Source organism: Lagopus muta, chromosome 1 (assembly GCF_023343835.1).
Source record: "Lagopus muta isolate bLagMut1 chromosome 1, bLagMut1 primary, whole genome shotgun sequence".
NCBI classification, from domain to species: domain Eukaryota; kingdom Metazoa; phylum Chordata; class Aves; order Galliformes; family Phasianidae; genus Lagopus; species Lagopus muta.
The window spans coordinates 46,858,782-46,876,671 of record NC_064433.1 but is presented as its reverse complement, the minus strand read 5'-3'; the positions used below and the strand labels follow the sequence as shown (position 1 = coordinate 46,876,671).

The 17,890-nt window shown below is 44.9% G+C and overlaps 2 protein-coding genes across 2 annotated transcripts in view; one reads left to right on the top strand and one right to left on the bottom strand.

Moving 5' to 3' along the window:
- UTP20 (UTP20 small subunit processome component) overlaps window positions 1-1,820 on the bottom strand; it is a 59,230-nt gene extending 57,410 nt beyond the window's left edge. Inside the window, exons 1-4 of the mRNA XM_048937950.1 lie at window positions 1,655-1,820; window positions 1,367-1,447; window positions 499-565; window positions 171-303 (exon numbers count right to left, since the gene is read on the bottom strand). Of these exons, the coding sequence (XP_048793907.1) occupies window positions 171-303; window positions 499-565; window positions 1,367-1,447; window positions 1,655-1,699 (326 nt within the window). The 5' untranslated portion in view covers window positions 1,700-1,820. The remainder of the gene's footprint in view (window positions 1-170; window positions 304-498; window positions 566-1,366; window positions 1,448-1,654) is intronic.
- A 6,737-nt stretch (window positions 1,821-8,557) lies between these two features.
- Window positions 8,558-17,890, top strand: part of SLC5A8 (solute carrier family 5 member 8) — a 30,428-nt gene continuing 21,095 nt past the window's right edge. Inside the window, exons 1-3 of the mRNA XM_048947284.1 lie at window positions 8,558-8,627; window positions 14,614-15,284; window positions 17,580-17,645. Of these exons, the coding sequence (XP_048803241.1) occupies window positions 8,558-8,627; window positions 14,614-15,284; window positions 17,580-17,645 (807 nt within the window). The remainder of the gene's footprint in view (window positions 8,628-14,613; window positions 15,285-17,579; window positions 17,646-17,890) is intronic.

Sequence of the window (17,890 nt, the reverse complement as noted above, 5' to 3'; positions counted from 1 at the left end):
CCAGGGAGGTGGTGGCATCACTGTCCCTGGAAGTGTTCAAGAAAAATGTGAATGTGGATTTGAGGTACATGCTTATTGGGCATGGTGATGATGACTTGATGGTTGGACTAGATGATCTTAGGGGTCTTTCTCAACTTGATTGATTCTACAATTGATCCCCATATACTTACTCTAATAACGGTTGATAAGCAAGACTGGCTTTGACTTGCAAATGTGTCTTCAAGCTCTGCACAATGGCACTCTGGTAATAGACCAGCTGGTTGAAGGACTGGCATTTGTTGGCCACTTCTTTGTAGAATTGCACTGTTCAAAGCATGAAAGAGAAATCATGAAAATTATAGTTCAGTGAACATGCAGGATGTTAAAATTAAGTGGCTCTCCAAAGCCCAGTTCAAAACCTAATCTACAGAAACTTTCTCAGTCTGCTCTACATGCAGAAGATATGTACTTTAACAGTCCAGAACAGGCAGAAAATATCAACAAATGAAAATGAAGTACCAAAATGCTGAGTGAGGTTCAGTTCCCTCCATTTCTGTAGTCCTTCATAAAAGTAGGTTTCAACCTCCTGTCAAAATAAAGACAAAATAACAGCTCACCAATTCTTATGGATGTAGCCAGTAAAGATGACAAGATCCAGTGAAAAGTACTACCAAGTGCTTCAGACATTTTTCGAATATTTTAAGAAATCTTGATGAGTTCCTTCCAAAGGGTGCCACGAGATTTGTCTGAAAATTAGACTTCATTTCCACATTCAAAAAACCACTTAACTTATATTCTGGTGACAAGACTTGCTTACATAACTGCTTTTTAGACTTCTGTTGACAGGACTTAATAACCTAAGATGCTGAACCACAGCCACCCAGTAGGAAAAAAAAATGCTTAGGGGTTTATTTAGGCATCCTCACAGCTATTCAGTGAGAAGCTTGGAAAAACAATCCAGCAAGCCAGGAGACAATAAGCTGCACTCTATTCACAGTGGTGATCTGCAAGACACATAGATTTTTTTTTTTTTTTTAAATCATCTATAAAGAGCTGGAAAGCACCTTTAAAGGTGCTTCCCTGAGAGTACTGCACCTACTCAGCACCCTTAGGCCTTTGCAGGACAGGACCCAGGACTGCTGATGGTCACCCACAGGTCCTCTCGTTATGTGGAAGTGATCAGGGTGACGCTGTCAATATGACTAGGATTTCTAAAAGAAGAAGGGAACAAAACAGCGAATGAAACTTTAGAAAGAAGCTCGTGGAAGAGTGGTGTTTCCTAACCCTTCCCCAAAGAAAAACGTAAGCATATCTTTCAGGGCACATGTCTACTTGTGGAGTGACCTGCGGTCCTATAGCATAAAATGACTGCTGTTGCTTTTCTCACCTCAGCACTGCTTCCAGTTCTGTCAATCCGATGAATAATATCGATATTAACATTACTTAAGCGTTCCGAGAAGGTAAGAAACTGTAAAACAAAAGGACACACGTGTTCGTGCTGTGAGCCTGGCGAGGCCAGCAGCCGCACCTCCCCTGCAGTACAGAGAGCCTTTTGGGAGCAGTCTTGCAGAGCCCTCCGTCCCTCCACGGCTGCACCACAGCTCAATGAGGAGTAAGGACGAAAACCCAGCGACCCACCCCGGCTGCCACCCGGCCCGACGAGGCGTGCGCTCACCCGGTGCGTGTTCCCCGACTTGTGGGCCGAGGATTTGCCCTTCATGGCAGCGGCTCTAACTCCGGAGCGCGGACCACACGTGCAAACCTAAGCACTGGGCGCCGCCATGCCAGCCGAGGCTGCTGGGAGGAGGAGGCGGGGCTGCCGGCGGAAGGGGCGGCTGCCGGGCGGTGAGGGTTTATGAGTCCGCTGCTCTGCTGGGGGCGGTGTTACCGTCTTCCCTTGAGCAGACTTAGCGAAGAATCATCAAATCGTCTGAGTTGGAGGGGACCTTTAAAGGATCTCTGATCCAACTCCCTGAAGTGAGCAGCGATATCTACAGCTCGTTTAGGGTGCTCAGAGCCCCGTCCAGCCTGACATTGAATGTCTCCAAGCATAACCTCTCTGGGCAGCCAGTGCCTCACTGCCCTCTGAGTAAAAGATTTTCTGCTAGTAGCTAATATAATCTCTCTAATAGTTTTAAATCATCCCCCCTCACCCTATCACTATATGCCCACGTAAAAAGGTACTCTCCCTTCTGTTTGTAGTCTTCCCTTAAGGTCTCATAGAGCTTCAAGGGAAGCCCAGCTTCCTTTGCCTTCATTATAGGAAAGGTGCTCCAGCCCTCTTGTAATCTTTGTGGCCCTCCTTTGGACCCACTTCAACAGTTCTGCATCTTTCCTGTACTGGAGGCTCTGGACCTGGATTCAGTATTCCAGATGGAGCCTGACAAGGGCAGAGTAGAGGGGGACATCCCATCCCTATCTCCCCCCATCCCTGCTGGCAGCTGCTATTTTGGTTTTCCAGACTGCGAGAGCATGCTGCTTGCTTGCTTTTCATCTGTATCTTGCCCAACTCAGGCTGTGGGCCTTCTCTGAATATTTACTTAATTCAGAACAACCCTGAGAAAAAAAAACAATATCTAGGCACAGCTCTGTGGTAGTGCAAAGTACCTCAGTGGTGCTGTTGACACAGTGGAAGGAAGGGATGCCATTCAGAGGGACCTCAACAGAATTGAAAGGTGGCACCAGGAGAATCTAATGATTCAACACAGCAAAGTGCAAGGTTTTACACTTGGGCCAGAGGAATCCTAGGCGTATATACAGACTGGAAGGAGCAGTCTTTGAGAGTAGCCCTGCAGAGAAAGACCTGGGGATCCTGGTGGATGAAAAGCTTAACGTGAGCTAGCAGTGTGCTCTTGCAGCTCAGAAAGCAAATGGTATCCTGGGCTCTATCAGAAGAGGAGCAGCCAGCAGGGACAGGAAGGTGATTGTCCCTCTCTATCTGCTCTTGTGAGCCCCATCTGGAGTACTGTGTCCAGGTCTGAGGCTCCCAATACAAGAAAGACAGGGAGCTGTTGGAGAGGGTCCAGAGGATGGCCACAAAGATGATTAGAGGGCTGGAGCACCTCCCCTACGAAGACAGGTTGAAGGCACTGGGCTTGTTCAGCCTGGAGAAAAAAAGGCTGTGGGGTGACCTTATTGCAGCCTTCCAGTATCTAAAGGGAACCTACAAACTGGAGGGGAATCAACTCTTTGAAAGGGTAGATAACAGCAAGACAAGGGGAAATGGTTTTAAGTTGGAGGAGGGAAGATTTAGGTTGGATGTCAATGGGAAGTTCTTTACTGTGAGAGTGGTGAGGTGCTGGAACAGGCTGCCCAGAGAGGTTGTGGATGCCCATCCCTGGAGGTGTTCAAGGCCAGGTTGGATGGGGCCCTGGACAGCCTGGTCTAGTATAAAATGGGGAGGTTGGTGGCCCTGCATGTGGCAGGGGGTTGGAGTTTCATGATCCTTGAGATCTCTTCCAACCCAGGCCATTCTATGATTCTGTGATTCACACACAAAGTGTTAGGAGCCCCTATATTTTGTACCTGTAATTCTTCAGACCAAAGTTAGCCATGAGTTTGGACAGTGCTTAAAGTTACCAAAAAATCTGGCACCTTCTTAATGGTGCGCAAGAGCAAATAACTACAGACTGACTGATACTGCTGTGGTCACAGGAATGCCAGAGCCTGTGGAAGCTTCTGGATGTGACGGCAGTTACAGAAGTAGAAAGAGTGGAAGCTGGAAGAAGCTTTGGTTTGGGCAGATGCAGTAGAAGCAGGTCAGAACCATGCAGCCCAGAACCATTCTGGCAGGCAGTTGATAGGGCCCCAAGGTTTGCCTTTCCCCATTCTGTCTGTCCTTCCAGCTCAGGGCCTCTCTCACAAATCTGACATAGGTGTTACTCAGCAAACCATCAGGCTGGTTGTGAGCATGGATGAAGTACACTCCTAGGACTACTGCTTTGAATAGACCTGACAGGTTACGTGCTTCCAGGTGTAACCAACAAAGCTCCCACGGGCAGGCAATAAGCCATTAGCATGATAGTCATCTGGATGGATAGGGAGTGTGCTCACTCCAGCACCTGCAGCTACAGACTTTGGAGCTTGCTCTTCTTCAGGAATTAAAAAGAACTTCTGGTTTTTACATTAAGTGGGAATAAAATGTCTAAGGTAGGCAATAGAGTTTGAGAAGTTTGGCTTTAATGCTTTCAAGCCCAAATACATTCACAGTAATGTGCAGCTATGAGCATGCAGGCTGTGGATCTTCTGTGGGTCTTCAGATCCACAGAAGAGCTTAGGCATCAATATGACACTACTGAAGTTCACAAATACCTCTTCAGCTATGGTTACTAAATTCCCCTAATGTGTCTCCTGCATACTGCAGTCTTGTGAAGAACAGTATGCAACATCTTTCTTCTGTTATGGATAGTGTCCTGGGAGGTGGTAAACTAACTCTCCCTGGAGGTATTCAAGAACTCTGTGATGTGGCACTGAGAACATGGTTAGTGGGCATGGTGGGGATGGGCTGATGTTTGGACTGCTGTGATCTTCTTAGTGATATTTTCCAGCCCAAACAATTCTATGATTCTATAATCTTGTAGAGTTGTGGAAATTCCTCGGACATGCGTGTTCCAAAATAATACAAGGGAAAGGACCAGCTCAAACATTTGTGGAAAGCAGCAAGGTGAAGAGCTCATGTGTTGCAGAAAAGGTGTCATCAGCAATAACAGAAAGTGTTAGGGGAAGTTTTTCACTTCATGTTTGCAAAGTGGCAGCTTTTGAGAAGAGTGAGACTGGTGAGCCCTGCAACTGCTGATGCACACTGGAGCTTCTGTTTGCAGAAACCACTGACAGGCTGCACTTTAGCCAGTGCTGTGAAAATAGTGCTTAAGGGTACATCTGCGTGAGCTGCAGGAAAGTAACAGATACTGAAATAAGTGTAGCCATAGTAGTAGGTCTTGCACTTCAGCTGGAAGAGTCCAGTGATGCAGAAGGTCCCTTGTCCACTACTGCATGAATAACATCTGAATTAGCAATGTCCTGACTGCAAGAACTCCACTCGAATCGCAGTGCCTCAAGACTTATTCCTTTGCCTTTTCAGGAAGAGATGTGTCTCTCCCACCTGTGGACAGGCCCCAGCTCCACCACCCTGTGATTATCTGGCAGACTCAGCTGTCAACAATTCTTCAGAAATCCATGCTAATGGCAAGCAGATGGCCTTCTGAAGAGTGATGGTTTATTGGCGGTAATGCCCGTGGAGGCACGTAGAGAAAACTCCTAAAACAGCACGTGTGTGTCACTTCTGCAGATCTGAGTTCTTCAAACACTTGCTGTGGGCTACAACTGTCAGTCCCTGACAGTAATACATTAGCAGTCCTGGAGCCTTGCTTGTGATCCCCAAAGTCCTTCTCTTTGTTACAGCTCATCCCACAGAACAACTCAGGTGCACAGTCTGGGTATGCACAGCTGAAAGCCCTCTGCCTCAAAAAGCTCTCCAAAATCACAGAATCACAGAATGGCCCGGATTGGAAGGGACCTGACGTATCATAAATCTCCAACCCCCCTGCCATAGGCAGCGCCACCAACCTCCCCATTTAATACTAGACCAGGTTGCCCAGGGCCCCATCCAGTCTGGCCTTGAACACCTCCAGAGATGTGTAAATCTTTAGAGGGAAGGCTGGGATGGGTCTGAGTTAGGTTATACAGGTGCATGGTGTCTTCAGAGTACTCTTTTAATTGTTTTTCTTTAATTTGTCTAGAAAGCATGAAGAGCCCTTTGAAACACAAAGACGTGTTTTCTTTGCCACTTTCCTCCTCAACTTCTAGCTGGCATTTTGCCTTGTCCTGCAGGAGGACATCCCACAAGATTATGTAGGTTATGGTTGAGAGCACTTGCATTTTCAAAAACAAAGCAGACAAGGTACTGGAATCCTGTTCTGCAAACTGGTAGAACAGTTTGGCCACATTTTTCTAATCTGCCTGAAGCATAGAGATTCTGTAAATAATGTGACATCAGGTCAGTGTTGGCTGTGTCCTGGGGAGAATTTCACCTATCCTTGTGCTTGCACATCAGAAGGAGTTTTGGACTAGGAGCTGGAAGGAAGACCCCACATGTCTACAGCTATATGTCTGAAATATCACAAAGTTAGAGCCTTCCTTCATGGAATTATAACAACAATCACTAACAATATGATTCAGCTCAAGACAACTAGACCAGTGGTTCCTGTATCTCAAGACAGGGTGCTGATGCAGAGCTGGAACAGGTGGGCTACCTTAGGTCTATCTCTAGAGGTAAACTGAATAGTGCCAAAGCACAGGGACCATCTAGGCCAGTTAATCATTAACACACAATCTGGCACAATTTTGTTTCATGCCAAATATGACTGCCCCAATGTTTCTGCCCAGTGGGAAGCCACGCTTTTATTTTTATTTTATTTTTATTCTTATTTTTTGTAGGGAAGAATGTTGAGAGTATAGTTTCTGTTGAAAAGAGAAGAGAAGAGAAGAGAAGAGAAGAGAAGAGAAGAGAAGAGAAGAGAAGAGAAGAGAAGAGAAGAGAAGAGAAGAGAAGAGAAGAGAAGAGAAGAGAAGAGAAGAGAAGAGAAGAGAAGAAAAGAAAAGAGAAGAGAAGAAAAGAAAAGAAAAGAAAAGAAGGTCTGAAGGTCTGATTTCTGTATGGAAAACATTTATGCAGATGACTCTGTGACAGGAAGGGATTTCAGTTGTGACCACTGCTACTCTTCTTCATCCCAAAGCTCTGCCACAATGACAGTAGCAGGACTGGCATCAGCCTTGTTGAAAGCAAGAGCAACAGGGACAATAGGAGCAAGATCTACAGAGGAAGCAGGGGACATGGAAAGGAAAATGAATAGGCAGGAGTAAGTCTTCTCCTGAAAAGGATGTGAATTCTCTCATGTATTTTGCCCTCACCACTAGAATAATGGGCATCTGGATGTGACAGACAGTCTGAATTTCAGGCTGTCAGCTGCCTGGGAGTATGAAACATATGATTACAGTGTAATCCAAGTTTCTGACAAACAGTCCTGAAATGTGGGTATCTGACTTGTCCAGCAACAAAGCATAAAGTCTTTAGCACTGGATCTGAAGCTATGTTACCAGATTTCTCTTTCTTCCAACCCCAAATCCCTTGTTTGCTCAGTAGCTTGAAGCTACAGTGTGAGGTGAGGAACAAGGGCCAACAGATCACAACTTTAACTTTTAAAGTGAAGTTCAGCCTTCCAAACTAGAGAAGATGGAAAATGGTAAACAGGTGCACACATGAGAACGCTTCCCTCAAAATCACTGCCATCTCTTCCTTACAGTTTTCTTTCTCTTCTTTCCCCTTCTGCTCTGTTCTTTATTTATTCCTTTATCTAGTAAAAGCCACTGAGGAAACAATAAATCAATAATCCAGAACAGTAATTTCCCTACTGAAAACAGTTCTTATGTTGCAAGGATGTTGAGAAGCTAGTGTTGTTTAATCTTGAGTGAAAAACATGAAATGATGGAAGGATGGAATCAAATATCCTTTCTCAAATAATTTCTGCAGTTTGACTTGCAAAGTCAGCTGCACACGGCTTTCAGGGGCAAATCAGGCCAGGCTTAGCATTTTGTTACTGAGAGGAATTCTTCTGTTACTGAGAGCTCCTGCCACAGAATAGAAGATGATAGCATACAAAGCAAATGATACTATTCTTCATGTCTCTGAATCCACTTGGTTCATACAAGATGGATCCAACGTTTACATACTGAGGGTTTGGCTTCTTCCTGTGCTTTTTTTTCTTCTTGTTTTTAGCTTGAGCTGTTCTGATATTCACGCAGCTCTAATTTGTTCTCATGTTCCAGTAAAGACAGTATCTTGGTTAACCATGGTTAACTTTGGTGCCTGCTGCTTGATGAAATATTCAGAGTTAGCTTGGAAAAGAGGAAGAACTTATACAACATCAAAATAAAAAGCTGCCCTTCTCACCAATTGGTCAGTGGGACCAATTCACTGTGTCAGGAGATTTTCATCAACTGTTAGTACCGGGTGCTAAATCACAGATGTACATGACAAAATCCCTGCGCTGGTCTGTATAAGCAAAAAAAAACAAACCCTACATTGCTGTATTCTTGGGTTGGTTTCCAAAATTTCATGTGATCTGAAGAAGATGGATATGTCACCAGAATTCATTCCACTTCTGGACAACATACCTAGTCATAATGCAGTAGGACCACTAGGGACTTCTCAGGCATGTGCTCTTAACTCCTAACACCCATTTCTGCTGGTCAATGAGTACCCATTTGTGACACTAACCCTGCAAGGAGATACAGTGGTGCTTTGCTTGGAAAACAATTCTCTGGTGAAAGAAATGCAGTTTTATGAATGCTCTGACTGTGAAGATACTGATAACTCAAAGGAAAGAAACAGGGCTGTCCCTTCTTTTTACTGGCACCTTATAGAAGCTTTTGAATCCTGCCATTGCTTCTAATACTGACTTGTGGGTCTGAAATACAATCAGCCATTAAAACAACTGAAACAAGTAGCATGGACTAAAAGAATAGATCCTTGTGTGAAACATATCCAAGTGGTTGGAGATTGGCACTTGAGAAACAGAAAATGGACTTGGGTATCACCACCCAAGTGAGGAACAAAAATGACATTGAGGCAGATGAAGTCCTCATTGCTGGTATGGGTCAGGAGCTTGCTTACACAAGGTTGCAATGAACATCTCTGGCTATAGCTATGCGCTGCACAGGGGGCTGCATTTAACCTAGTGTTCCTTGCCAGTGGAAGAGGACCAACACTTATAGGGTGGCACAGAAGTCAGTTCACAGTGCCTATTCTGAAATGAGATGAAAAGAATATGGGAGCACAAGAGGAATTGTCACTAGGAATTACGAAAAAGAATGGCAAGTAGATAACAAGGGAGATGCCAGAGCTGATGAAAGACACTCCTGTGTTAGAATGGAAGAATAAGTCAAGATAATAAAAAAGTACATCTACTCAGAGCACTGCGATAGTGTCAGGGAACATTTTTTTACAGTATTCTTAAGTGCTGAAGTGAGGAGTTTCATTTTTAGAGGCTTCCTCTGCAGATAATGGGAAGAGACAGGTTTCTCCAGGGACCGCATCAAAGCAGCACAGTTTCTTTCAGAAGAGTCTGTCTCTTTCCATGGGTTAAAAAGGAAATGTAGGGAGCTGAGCTGCATAACTGCAGTACCTACACTGTGTACCCAGAGCAAACATATCTCAAAATAACACCAACTCAAACATGTAAGCAGAGATTATTTGGATGGCAAGTATCGGAAAAAGAGAAAACGAAAGAAATAAGAAAATTCAGAAAAGATTCATTCAGAAGAAAAAAAATCAATTTTTTGTTGATCATTCTGGTGAACTTTTGTCAGCCCTTTTTCATACATTAACTGTGAGTAAGCAGACTAGTTGAATTGTAATTCTCTTGATGCAAAATTGAACACCTTAAATAAACAAAGGATCCCAACGCCATGAGAATAAAGTTCAAGTATGTAACTCATTTATCCTTTTCAGTTAAAGAAGGAATGAAACCTGCACCACATTTTTATTCCCGTACTAATTATTCTCTTGAGAAAATAATTATGTATGCCACATCTCACTGCAGTCCATAAATAAATTGTGAAACTTGTTCTTTTAAATGAAAGCACAGAATTCTCCAGCAAATAAACTATGGGGTCCAAATCACTCAGATGTAAATACTCAGCACTGACAGCTAACTTAACTACTTCCTTCAGTCCTGAGGGACTGCCTATTGATTTTAAAAGGTGTGTAGGTACTAGGGAGTTACACAATCTTAAGTTTTCTTTTCAGGCCCATTAAGCATTCATTTTTAAATAATTTTGCTTGAATATTGCATTTGTTCACATTTTATGGGACGCAAAATAGAAAAAAGAAAAACAAAAAACAAATGGCCAAGAAAGTTTCATTCAAAACATCAATAAGAACATGATTTATTTCTGTAACTTTTATGCAACTCCCTGGCTCATTCCCTGCCTCCATTGCTCTCTTTTTCTGGAAGTCACTCCATCTCTTCTGTGTCCCAAACAAGCTAAGCTTGAGAGGACAATCTTCAAGCAATCAAGTTGTCACTCAGGGAAACACTGATTAGAGTCTTAAGCTTATCTTCCTTTCGCTAACCTAAGCCCCTGAAAATTTAGGAAGAAGACTGGAAATGCTAGAGACATAGAATTACGGAACTGTGCTTCTTGAAATATTTAACTTGTTATGGTGGTGTCTTAAGGCATAAGACGCTTGCAAATTGCATAACACTCTTGCTATTGCACAGAAACAGTGCACAGGCTGTGTAAGAACTTTTAAACGCACCATCCTGTGCTTTTGGATTTGCAAATCCAATTATCTGGAAGTAAGTTTCCAGAAATATTCTTGGAAACACACTCTAGTGATAAGCTTGGAAATAAATTGCAGGACATCTGTGTACAAAAAAATCCCAGTGCTCAAAATACAGGTGCCATGTGGCTATTTGTGATCCTAAGGAACTCATCCAAATTTCACAGTGAATATAATTGATGATAGTGCACTTCTGCATACACTTGAAGGGTCATTCTGTAATGTCTAAACATTAACAAAAAGTGTGACCAAAAAAAAAAACAAAACACAAACCAACAAAAAAACAGCTACGAGTATCACTAATGACATCATGGAAAATTTTGCTAGGGGTACCATTAAACCAGGGGAAGAGAGGCCAATGATCATGGAATCATAGAATCACCAAGGTTGGAAAAGACCTAAAAGATCATCCAGTCCAACCGTTCACCTATTCCCAGTAGCTCCCACTAAACCATGTCCCTCAACACAACATCCAGCCTTTCCTTGAACACCCCCAATGATGATGACAATGAGGTAGCTAGCTATACTGAGCTCAGCCATTCAAAGCAGCAGTGTAGACAAGCACAGCAAGCAGGAGAGATTAGAGTGGAGCCAAACATTAACTGGTGTTGAGATGTATAAAACACCCTCAGCAATGAACTTCCCTCACACCAAAATCCCAAGAGGCTTTTCAAGGTGACAAATGATACTGTGTAGGAAACGAGCAATTTTATCCATTTTGCTGGAAAAAAAAATCTTTCAGGAATATAAAAAGTGAATCATAGAATCATTGAGGTTGGAAAAAACCTCCAGGATCAAGTGCAACTGTCAGCCTGACCGACCAAGTCCTATCACTACACCATATGTCTTGGTGTCATGCCCACACATTCCTTAAATGCCTCTGGGGATGGGGCTTCACCATTTCCCTGGGCAGTCCATTCCAATTCCTGACCACACTTTCCATGAATAAATTATTCCTAATACCCATTCTAAACCTACCTTGGCACAACTGGAGACCATTTCCATGTTTCCTATCACTTGTCACCAGAGAAAGGAGTCTGATACCCCCTTCCTGCAACCTCCTTTCAGGTAGCTGTGGAGAGATTTTGAATTGAAGCATTGCATTGGGATTACAATCAACCTGTTTAATTTGCATTCAGTGATTTATTTTGATATATTGTTGCTGATAATTATGCTCTTTATTTAATTAATACTGAACAGAGGAGTAAATAGAACTTGGATTCCTCTAAGTGTTGGTTGGCTTTTGTTCTCAAGATGAGAAGCTTTGTCTGCAATTAGGGTGTTTCTAAGGTCTCATATGGTTTCACTGTTATCTAACAGAGGTTCAGCTCTTGCTGCAGTCTTTTTTTTAACAAGAGCATTTACAGCGTCTTTCTTTTTGCCTGTCTACTTTGATAAAACTGGTAGCAACTTAATATCTCTGAGGCTTCCTCTGCTCTGTTAAATTGTTCAATGGCTACTGGAGTGTGGGCACACACTTGCATACGTGTATGTATATACATGGGACATAATTCCATATCTTTTGTTTCCTTAGCAACTCATCCAGGCAAAAACAAACAGTTTTTCCAATGCTTTTCTGGGAATGTTTTCTTCCCAGAAAAGGCCTACCTTCACACTTTTTATCTTATCAACATTCGTTTTTTCAGATTTCACACTGAAATGCTTTTTTATTTTACAAGTGGCTAGTCATTCTCCGGGAAGGTTTCCAAACAGATATCAGCAAAAGCAGAAGAGAATGGAGCACAGACTTCTGAACCCAGCCCTGGCACAGAACAGTGCTACTGCTTAGTGTGAACATCATCTGCAAACTCAGCTCCACTGCTGTAGGTACAGTGGAGCCCTACACAGCTAGAAACTGCATGCTTGGGCAGGGAAACACAGCGAGTCAGAGGGCTCTCAGGTTGTCAGAGTGAGTTGCTGAGCAGCACCAATGGTCCAAGAGGAAATTGCTTGGGCTCAGTAGAGCAGCCTGGGGTTTGTTTAAGCAGAATCACAGCTCTTTTAACTTATGGGTGCCAGAGGGATGTGACTCTTGCTCTACCCAATATCAAACACAAGATTTCACTGATGTCAGCAGCTCTCACAAGAGTGGAGTCACTGTGAAATGAGGGAGCACATAAGACCCCATGGATGTGAGGATAAGCATTACAAGGAAACAGTGAAACGTGCTGAGGTTGGAAGACATTTGATTACCTATTGTAGGAATCAGGAGAGCACAGTTCTCTGTTACACAGTACATGTCCACTGTGTTCCATGGAGTGGATTTGGACTTGTTCATGAAGAAATCAGGGGGAAAAACATTTAAAACATGTCCACTTACAGAGATTTAGGACATGGGAATCATACAGATTTGCTGCTTGTCCCTAAGAAAGAAACATCCAAATGGGAGGATCTGTATCTTGCCATACTGTACATGATACTTGAAAAACAATTTTCGTAACACTCCTATAAAAGAATCAACGGTGCCACCTGACACCACTGAGAGCACAGTATTTATTTCCTTATAGCTTTTTCAGTTAACAAATGCAACTTGTTTTCCAGTACATGTTATTGCTTGCAGTGTTTACATTATGTCAAAAAATGACAGAGAAGCAGAATCAAAACTGTATTAATCCCATGCAGTTTATACTTTAAACACACATTATTGCTTGAATGGTTTGAGCAATATAACCCTTGAAAGAGTGCAAGCAGGTAACACCATGCTCTGGGCCGCACAAGCTGTGGGTGTAGGCACAGGGCTGCTTATGTCCTTCTTGCAGGAAAGTGGCTCAGGTGTTTTTGACACTCAGTACTTCTGCTGGACAGCACCAGATTACTGCACTATATGGTAAGGTGCTGGTTTTCACTGATGTTTTGCTGGCAAGGTTTTTTTTTTTTCTTCCCTGTGGTCAAAAGCTCATAGCAAATTAGGGAAAGCACCTCATTATGGCAACCATCTCAGGTAATCAATAGCTCCATAGTCTAGTTGGTAGGTGTACAGAGCAAGCTTCTTGTTCTCTCCTAGCAGTACATCTGGAAGCTGTTACTCATTGTACAAGTAATTAAAGAGTAATTGGGCCAGAAGCACCAAAGCCCTAACCTGCTGGGTGAGATTAGGACATGCCATGCACCACAGCGACCACTTCTGTATGTTTAGGGACACTCAAGGACACCCGCACTCTCAGACAGGCACCTGGAGGCTAAGTCAACTCACACGTGATTTCACAGTACTTCCACCCACATCCCTGCTTCCAGCATAGACTCAGGACCAGCTCCAAATGGCCTGCCAAGTCTGAACACCCAAAGAGAACAGCACTCGGTGAGCAGGGTTTGTCTGCAGAATAGAAGCCTGCTGAAAACTCTCTCAGCTTGGTCAGATCCAGGCAATTTGCACCAATGACCTCTTCCAGTAAATTCAGTGGTGGGTAAGAGCAAGGCTAAGCAGGAAAGAGTCCTATCTGCCATGAAATAGTACTGCATTTTGTGTCATAGAATCATAGAACAGCCTTGGTTGAAAAGGACCACAAAGATCATCTAGTTTCAACTCCCCTGCTCTGTGCAGGGTTGCCAACCACCAGACCAGGCTGCCCAGAGCCACGTCCAGCCTGGCCTTGAATGCCTCCAGGGATGGGGCATCCACAGCCTCCTTGGGCAACCTGTTCAGTGTGTCACCATCCTCTGTGTAAAAAACTTCTTCTTAATGCTGTCTTGTGCCAGAAGAGGAATTGACCAATGCACAGGTCAAGCCTGAAAGCCTCTGTGGAAAGCCCTGAGCACCACTGCATGCAACCACGCTGCTGTCAGAGCCACCTTGGTCAGCTTTGGCACCCTTACACCTTAACCCCTTACATCAAAGTGGCAAGGTGTAACGTTTGTTGTTTTAGCCCAGGATATGTTGCTAGCTATGGAAACATCTCCAGCAGAGAACATCCATGGGCTTGAAATCCCATTGATATTTTTGATGTGTTACTCCATGGGTCAGCAAATGAAGCCCCCTCTCTGATATTCCTGTGCACTTTGATTCCTGAAACTGTGATTTGTGAGAAAACTTCCTTGATCAGAATGCAGGTAACGGGGCTTCCCTATCATACTCTGTAACTGCAGCACTCAGCAAGTGTTCCTTTGGTAAGTGTACTGGGAAATCCACTTCAGCACCTTATCTTGCAGATTGCACAACCCACGGAAATATAGGTAAAAAAGCACATGTATAAAAAAAAGCATTTCCATCGTCTTCACTTGAGGAGAGGGAATGCTAACGGCACAGTAGAAAACACCACCGACGGGGGCTGCGGGGGGAGCTGCTTTCCACCAAGCGGAGGGGTTCCCGGGGTCGAAGCAGGGAAGCGGGAACCCTCCCGCTGGGAGCGCTCCGCCACGCCGCCCGACCCCGTGCCGCGGCAGCAGCCCGCCGTCACCCTGCGCGCTGCCCGGGTCGCCGCCCCTTCGCGCTCGGCGGGGCCGCGGGGAGGAGCGGGCGCCGGGGCTCTATAAGGCCGTCCCGTCGGCCCGGCACCGCGCTCACAGCCGCGCACAAGGGCGAGAGCTGCGCCTCGCACCGCCCCGCGCTGCAGCCTTGGTTGGCGGGGTCCCGTCGCCTTCCTCCTGCAGCTGCACATCTGACTTTGGGTCAGGCTGCAATTGCTCCGTTGGCATGAGGGGCTTCAGCGTTTGGGACTATGTGGTCTTCGCTGCCATGCTGCTGGTGTCAGCTGCCATCGGCATCTATTATGCCTTTGCAGGAGGGGGACAGAAGACCTCCAAGGACTTTCTCATAGGGGGCAGAAGCATGCATGCCTTCCCAGTGGCTCTCTCACTCACCGCCAGCTTCATGTCAGCTGTCACTCTGCTGGGCACCCCTGCTGAGATCTACCGCTATGGTTCCATCTTCTGCCTCTTCGCCATCACCTACACCCTGGTAGCACTGTGCACTGCTGAGATCTTCCTGCCTGTCTTCTACAGGCTGGGCATCACCAGCTCTTACGAGGTAAGGTTGAGCAGAAGGAGCCTTTCCACAGCCTTCAGGGAGCCGGGCGGCTTCTCTTGGCTGCTTTCTATTTGTCTTTCCTCACTCTGTTTCCCCAAGTCCTCCTGCAGTGCTGCCCTGCAGTTTGTGTTCCCACACTGCTGAGGACAGGCAGGCTGTTGACCTGCTCTGTCCCCAGCTCTGCCCACACTGCAGAGTGGAGGCACTCACCCCTGCTGCTGGGACTTGTGCACCATGCCAGATGTCTCCTCACTTCAGGTGCTCGATTGAGCAAGTGGTTTAATCCTTGTGCAGCTTTGATGATGTTGTGTGATTAACAAAGTGTAATTAACCAAGGCCATCCAGCATCTAAAGTGCAAGTGCATGTAACATAGAAGGAGAGCTCTCAAATCATTCTCATTCCAGGCTGGTTTCTAAGCTCAGGAGCACCACAAAAGTTCCTTTCTGACAGAGTATATGTTTGTGCTGTTCCTAGAGGTTTTGCAAAGACAGCCTCTCCAGCAATGAATGTCTTTTCCATTGCTTGTACAGGGAGGTCAGCAGGTACTCTGTGTCTGCACAGGTTTTCTTGCTTTCAGCAACATACTGTAGGGAACTTTCTTTAGCAAGGGGGTTGGACTAGATTATCACCAGACATCTCTTCTAACCCCCACCTACAGTTCTGTGATTCTATGAAAATATGGCTCGTTTTCGGCCCTGCATGTGTGTTAAAGCTAAACCTAGGAGTGCAAAGAAATCTGGGGTTGTGGGATGCATCAGGTCTCACTGGTTTGGAGTGATGAACCCTGGTCAAGGCCTTCTTCTTTCCCAGAAGGTCCTTGCAACGTGTTGGTCTTGCTTGGAAGATAGTTCCTAGCTGCAGATTTGGAGGCAAGTTGCTCTTGTTTTAGGATATTGGAAAAGGGGCATCAGTGTAGGTGAAAGTCCTCGGATAGCTACTTTGGTCTTTTGCATTTTATTACACTGAGCAGGAGCAGCACTGGACATTGAAAACAGCAAGGTTTCGGTTGGTGGAGTTAGATAAGAATTCCCTAACAGAAACAGTGCATTTTAAACTACTAATCTTTGGACTATCAGTTATGGTGATATTTAAAATATGTCTGCTCTTGTTAAAGGCTGTTGATTAAGACCAGAAACTCTGTGATAATATCAGGGTTTAGTCAGGGTAACACACCTATAAAAGATATACCTTCTATTTGTGGCCAGAGTTCAGAGATCAGACTTCTTGTGCCTGTCCAGAGGTTCAGCACGGCTGCCTGGAGTGAACGTGCTCACTGACCGTATTTTCAGTGCTGGCCACACAAGTGAGCACTGTGGGATTTCTCAGTGTTTACCTGTGTCATATGGGCGGATTGACAGGTGAAGGGGATCCCTTTTGTGCAACCATGTGCCTCAGAGGACAGGCAGTGAGAAAAAAATCTGCCCTACAGGAGATTTACAGAGGTTGCACCCTAGGCAGAGAGGTGAGGTTCCTCTTTTGAGAAAGGCTGCATTTCTACTTGCTGGTAGAAGATGGGGAGTTTCCAAACTAAGGCTCAGGCATTGCTGAAATGTTTTTCTCTCTGATTTCATGACATAAACAAGTTCTGTTGTACTAGGGAACATCCCTGTGAACAATGCTGAGTTCATAATAGGTGCAGAGCTTTGCCAAGTGTGCAGCTCCCTGCCCCATGAGTGCCCAGAGGCAGCAGTGTAGCACCAGCTTAGAGAATCAGAATCATTTTAGTTGGAAGGGCCTCTTAAAGGTCATCTAGTCCAACTCCCCTGCAATGAACAGCGACACTACAGCTAGATCAGGGTGCTCAGATTCTCCCCAGCCTGACCTTGAGTCTCTCCAGGAATGGGGCATCCACTACTTCTCTGGGTGACCTCTGCCACCCTCTGACTGTAAACACAGCTTCCTTATATCCATTCTAAATCTCCCCTCCTTCAGTTTGAAACCATTTCCCCTTGTCCTGTCACAGCAGGCCCTGCTAAAGAGTCTGTCCTCTTCTTTCATCTAACTCCTCTTTGGATATTGAAAGGCAGCTGTCAGGTCTCCCCAGCTTCTTTTTACTGATTCATTCCTGTACTGGTTAGCCAATGTCAGCTTCACCTGCTCTTGTGTCATTACACAGTGGTGAGGTCTGTGAAGAAATATCAAATAAAGTTGAAAGAGATTTCCATCAGGTTTTGACTATTAACAAAACACTAAAAAAACACTGTGCCCTTTCTCTATTGCTCATCTCTTCACTTTAGTCCTTTCAATAAAACCAAGTTTTGATGTAAACTTTTGTTTTTTCTTCTCTTCTGCAGTATTTAGAGCTTCGATTTAATAAATACCTGCGTCTCTGTGGAACATTCCTCTTCATTATACAAACGGCAAGTAAACTTCAAAGTGGTTCCTGGGTCCGCATAGCCACCAGGGCTGCTCAGCTGGACACAGTTCCATGTTTGCCATGAGCAGCTGATGGAGTGAGCACAGGGAAGGGCCCCTGGGAGCAAGAAAAAGAAATCTGCACCAAAGCAATCAGATGGAGAGCAAATGCTGGGCCACCCTCCCTTTAGCACATCCCCAGCATTGCTGAGCGTCTGGGGTGGTTGTTTGGCATCAGTGCCATGCCATG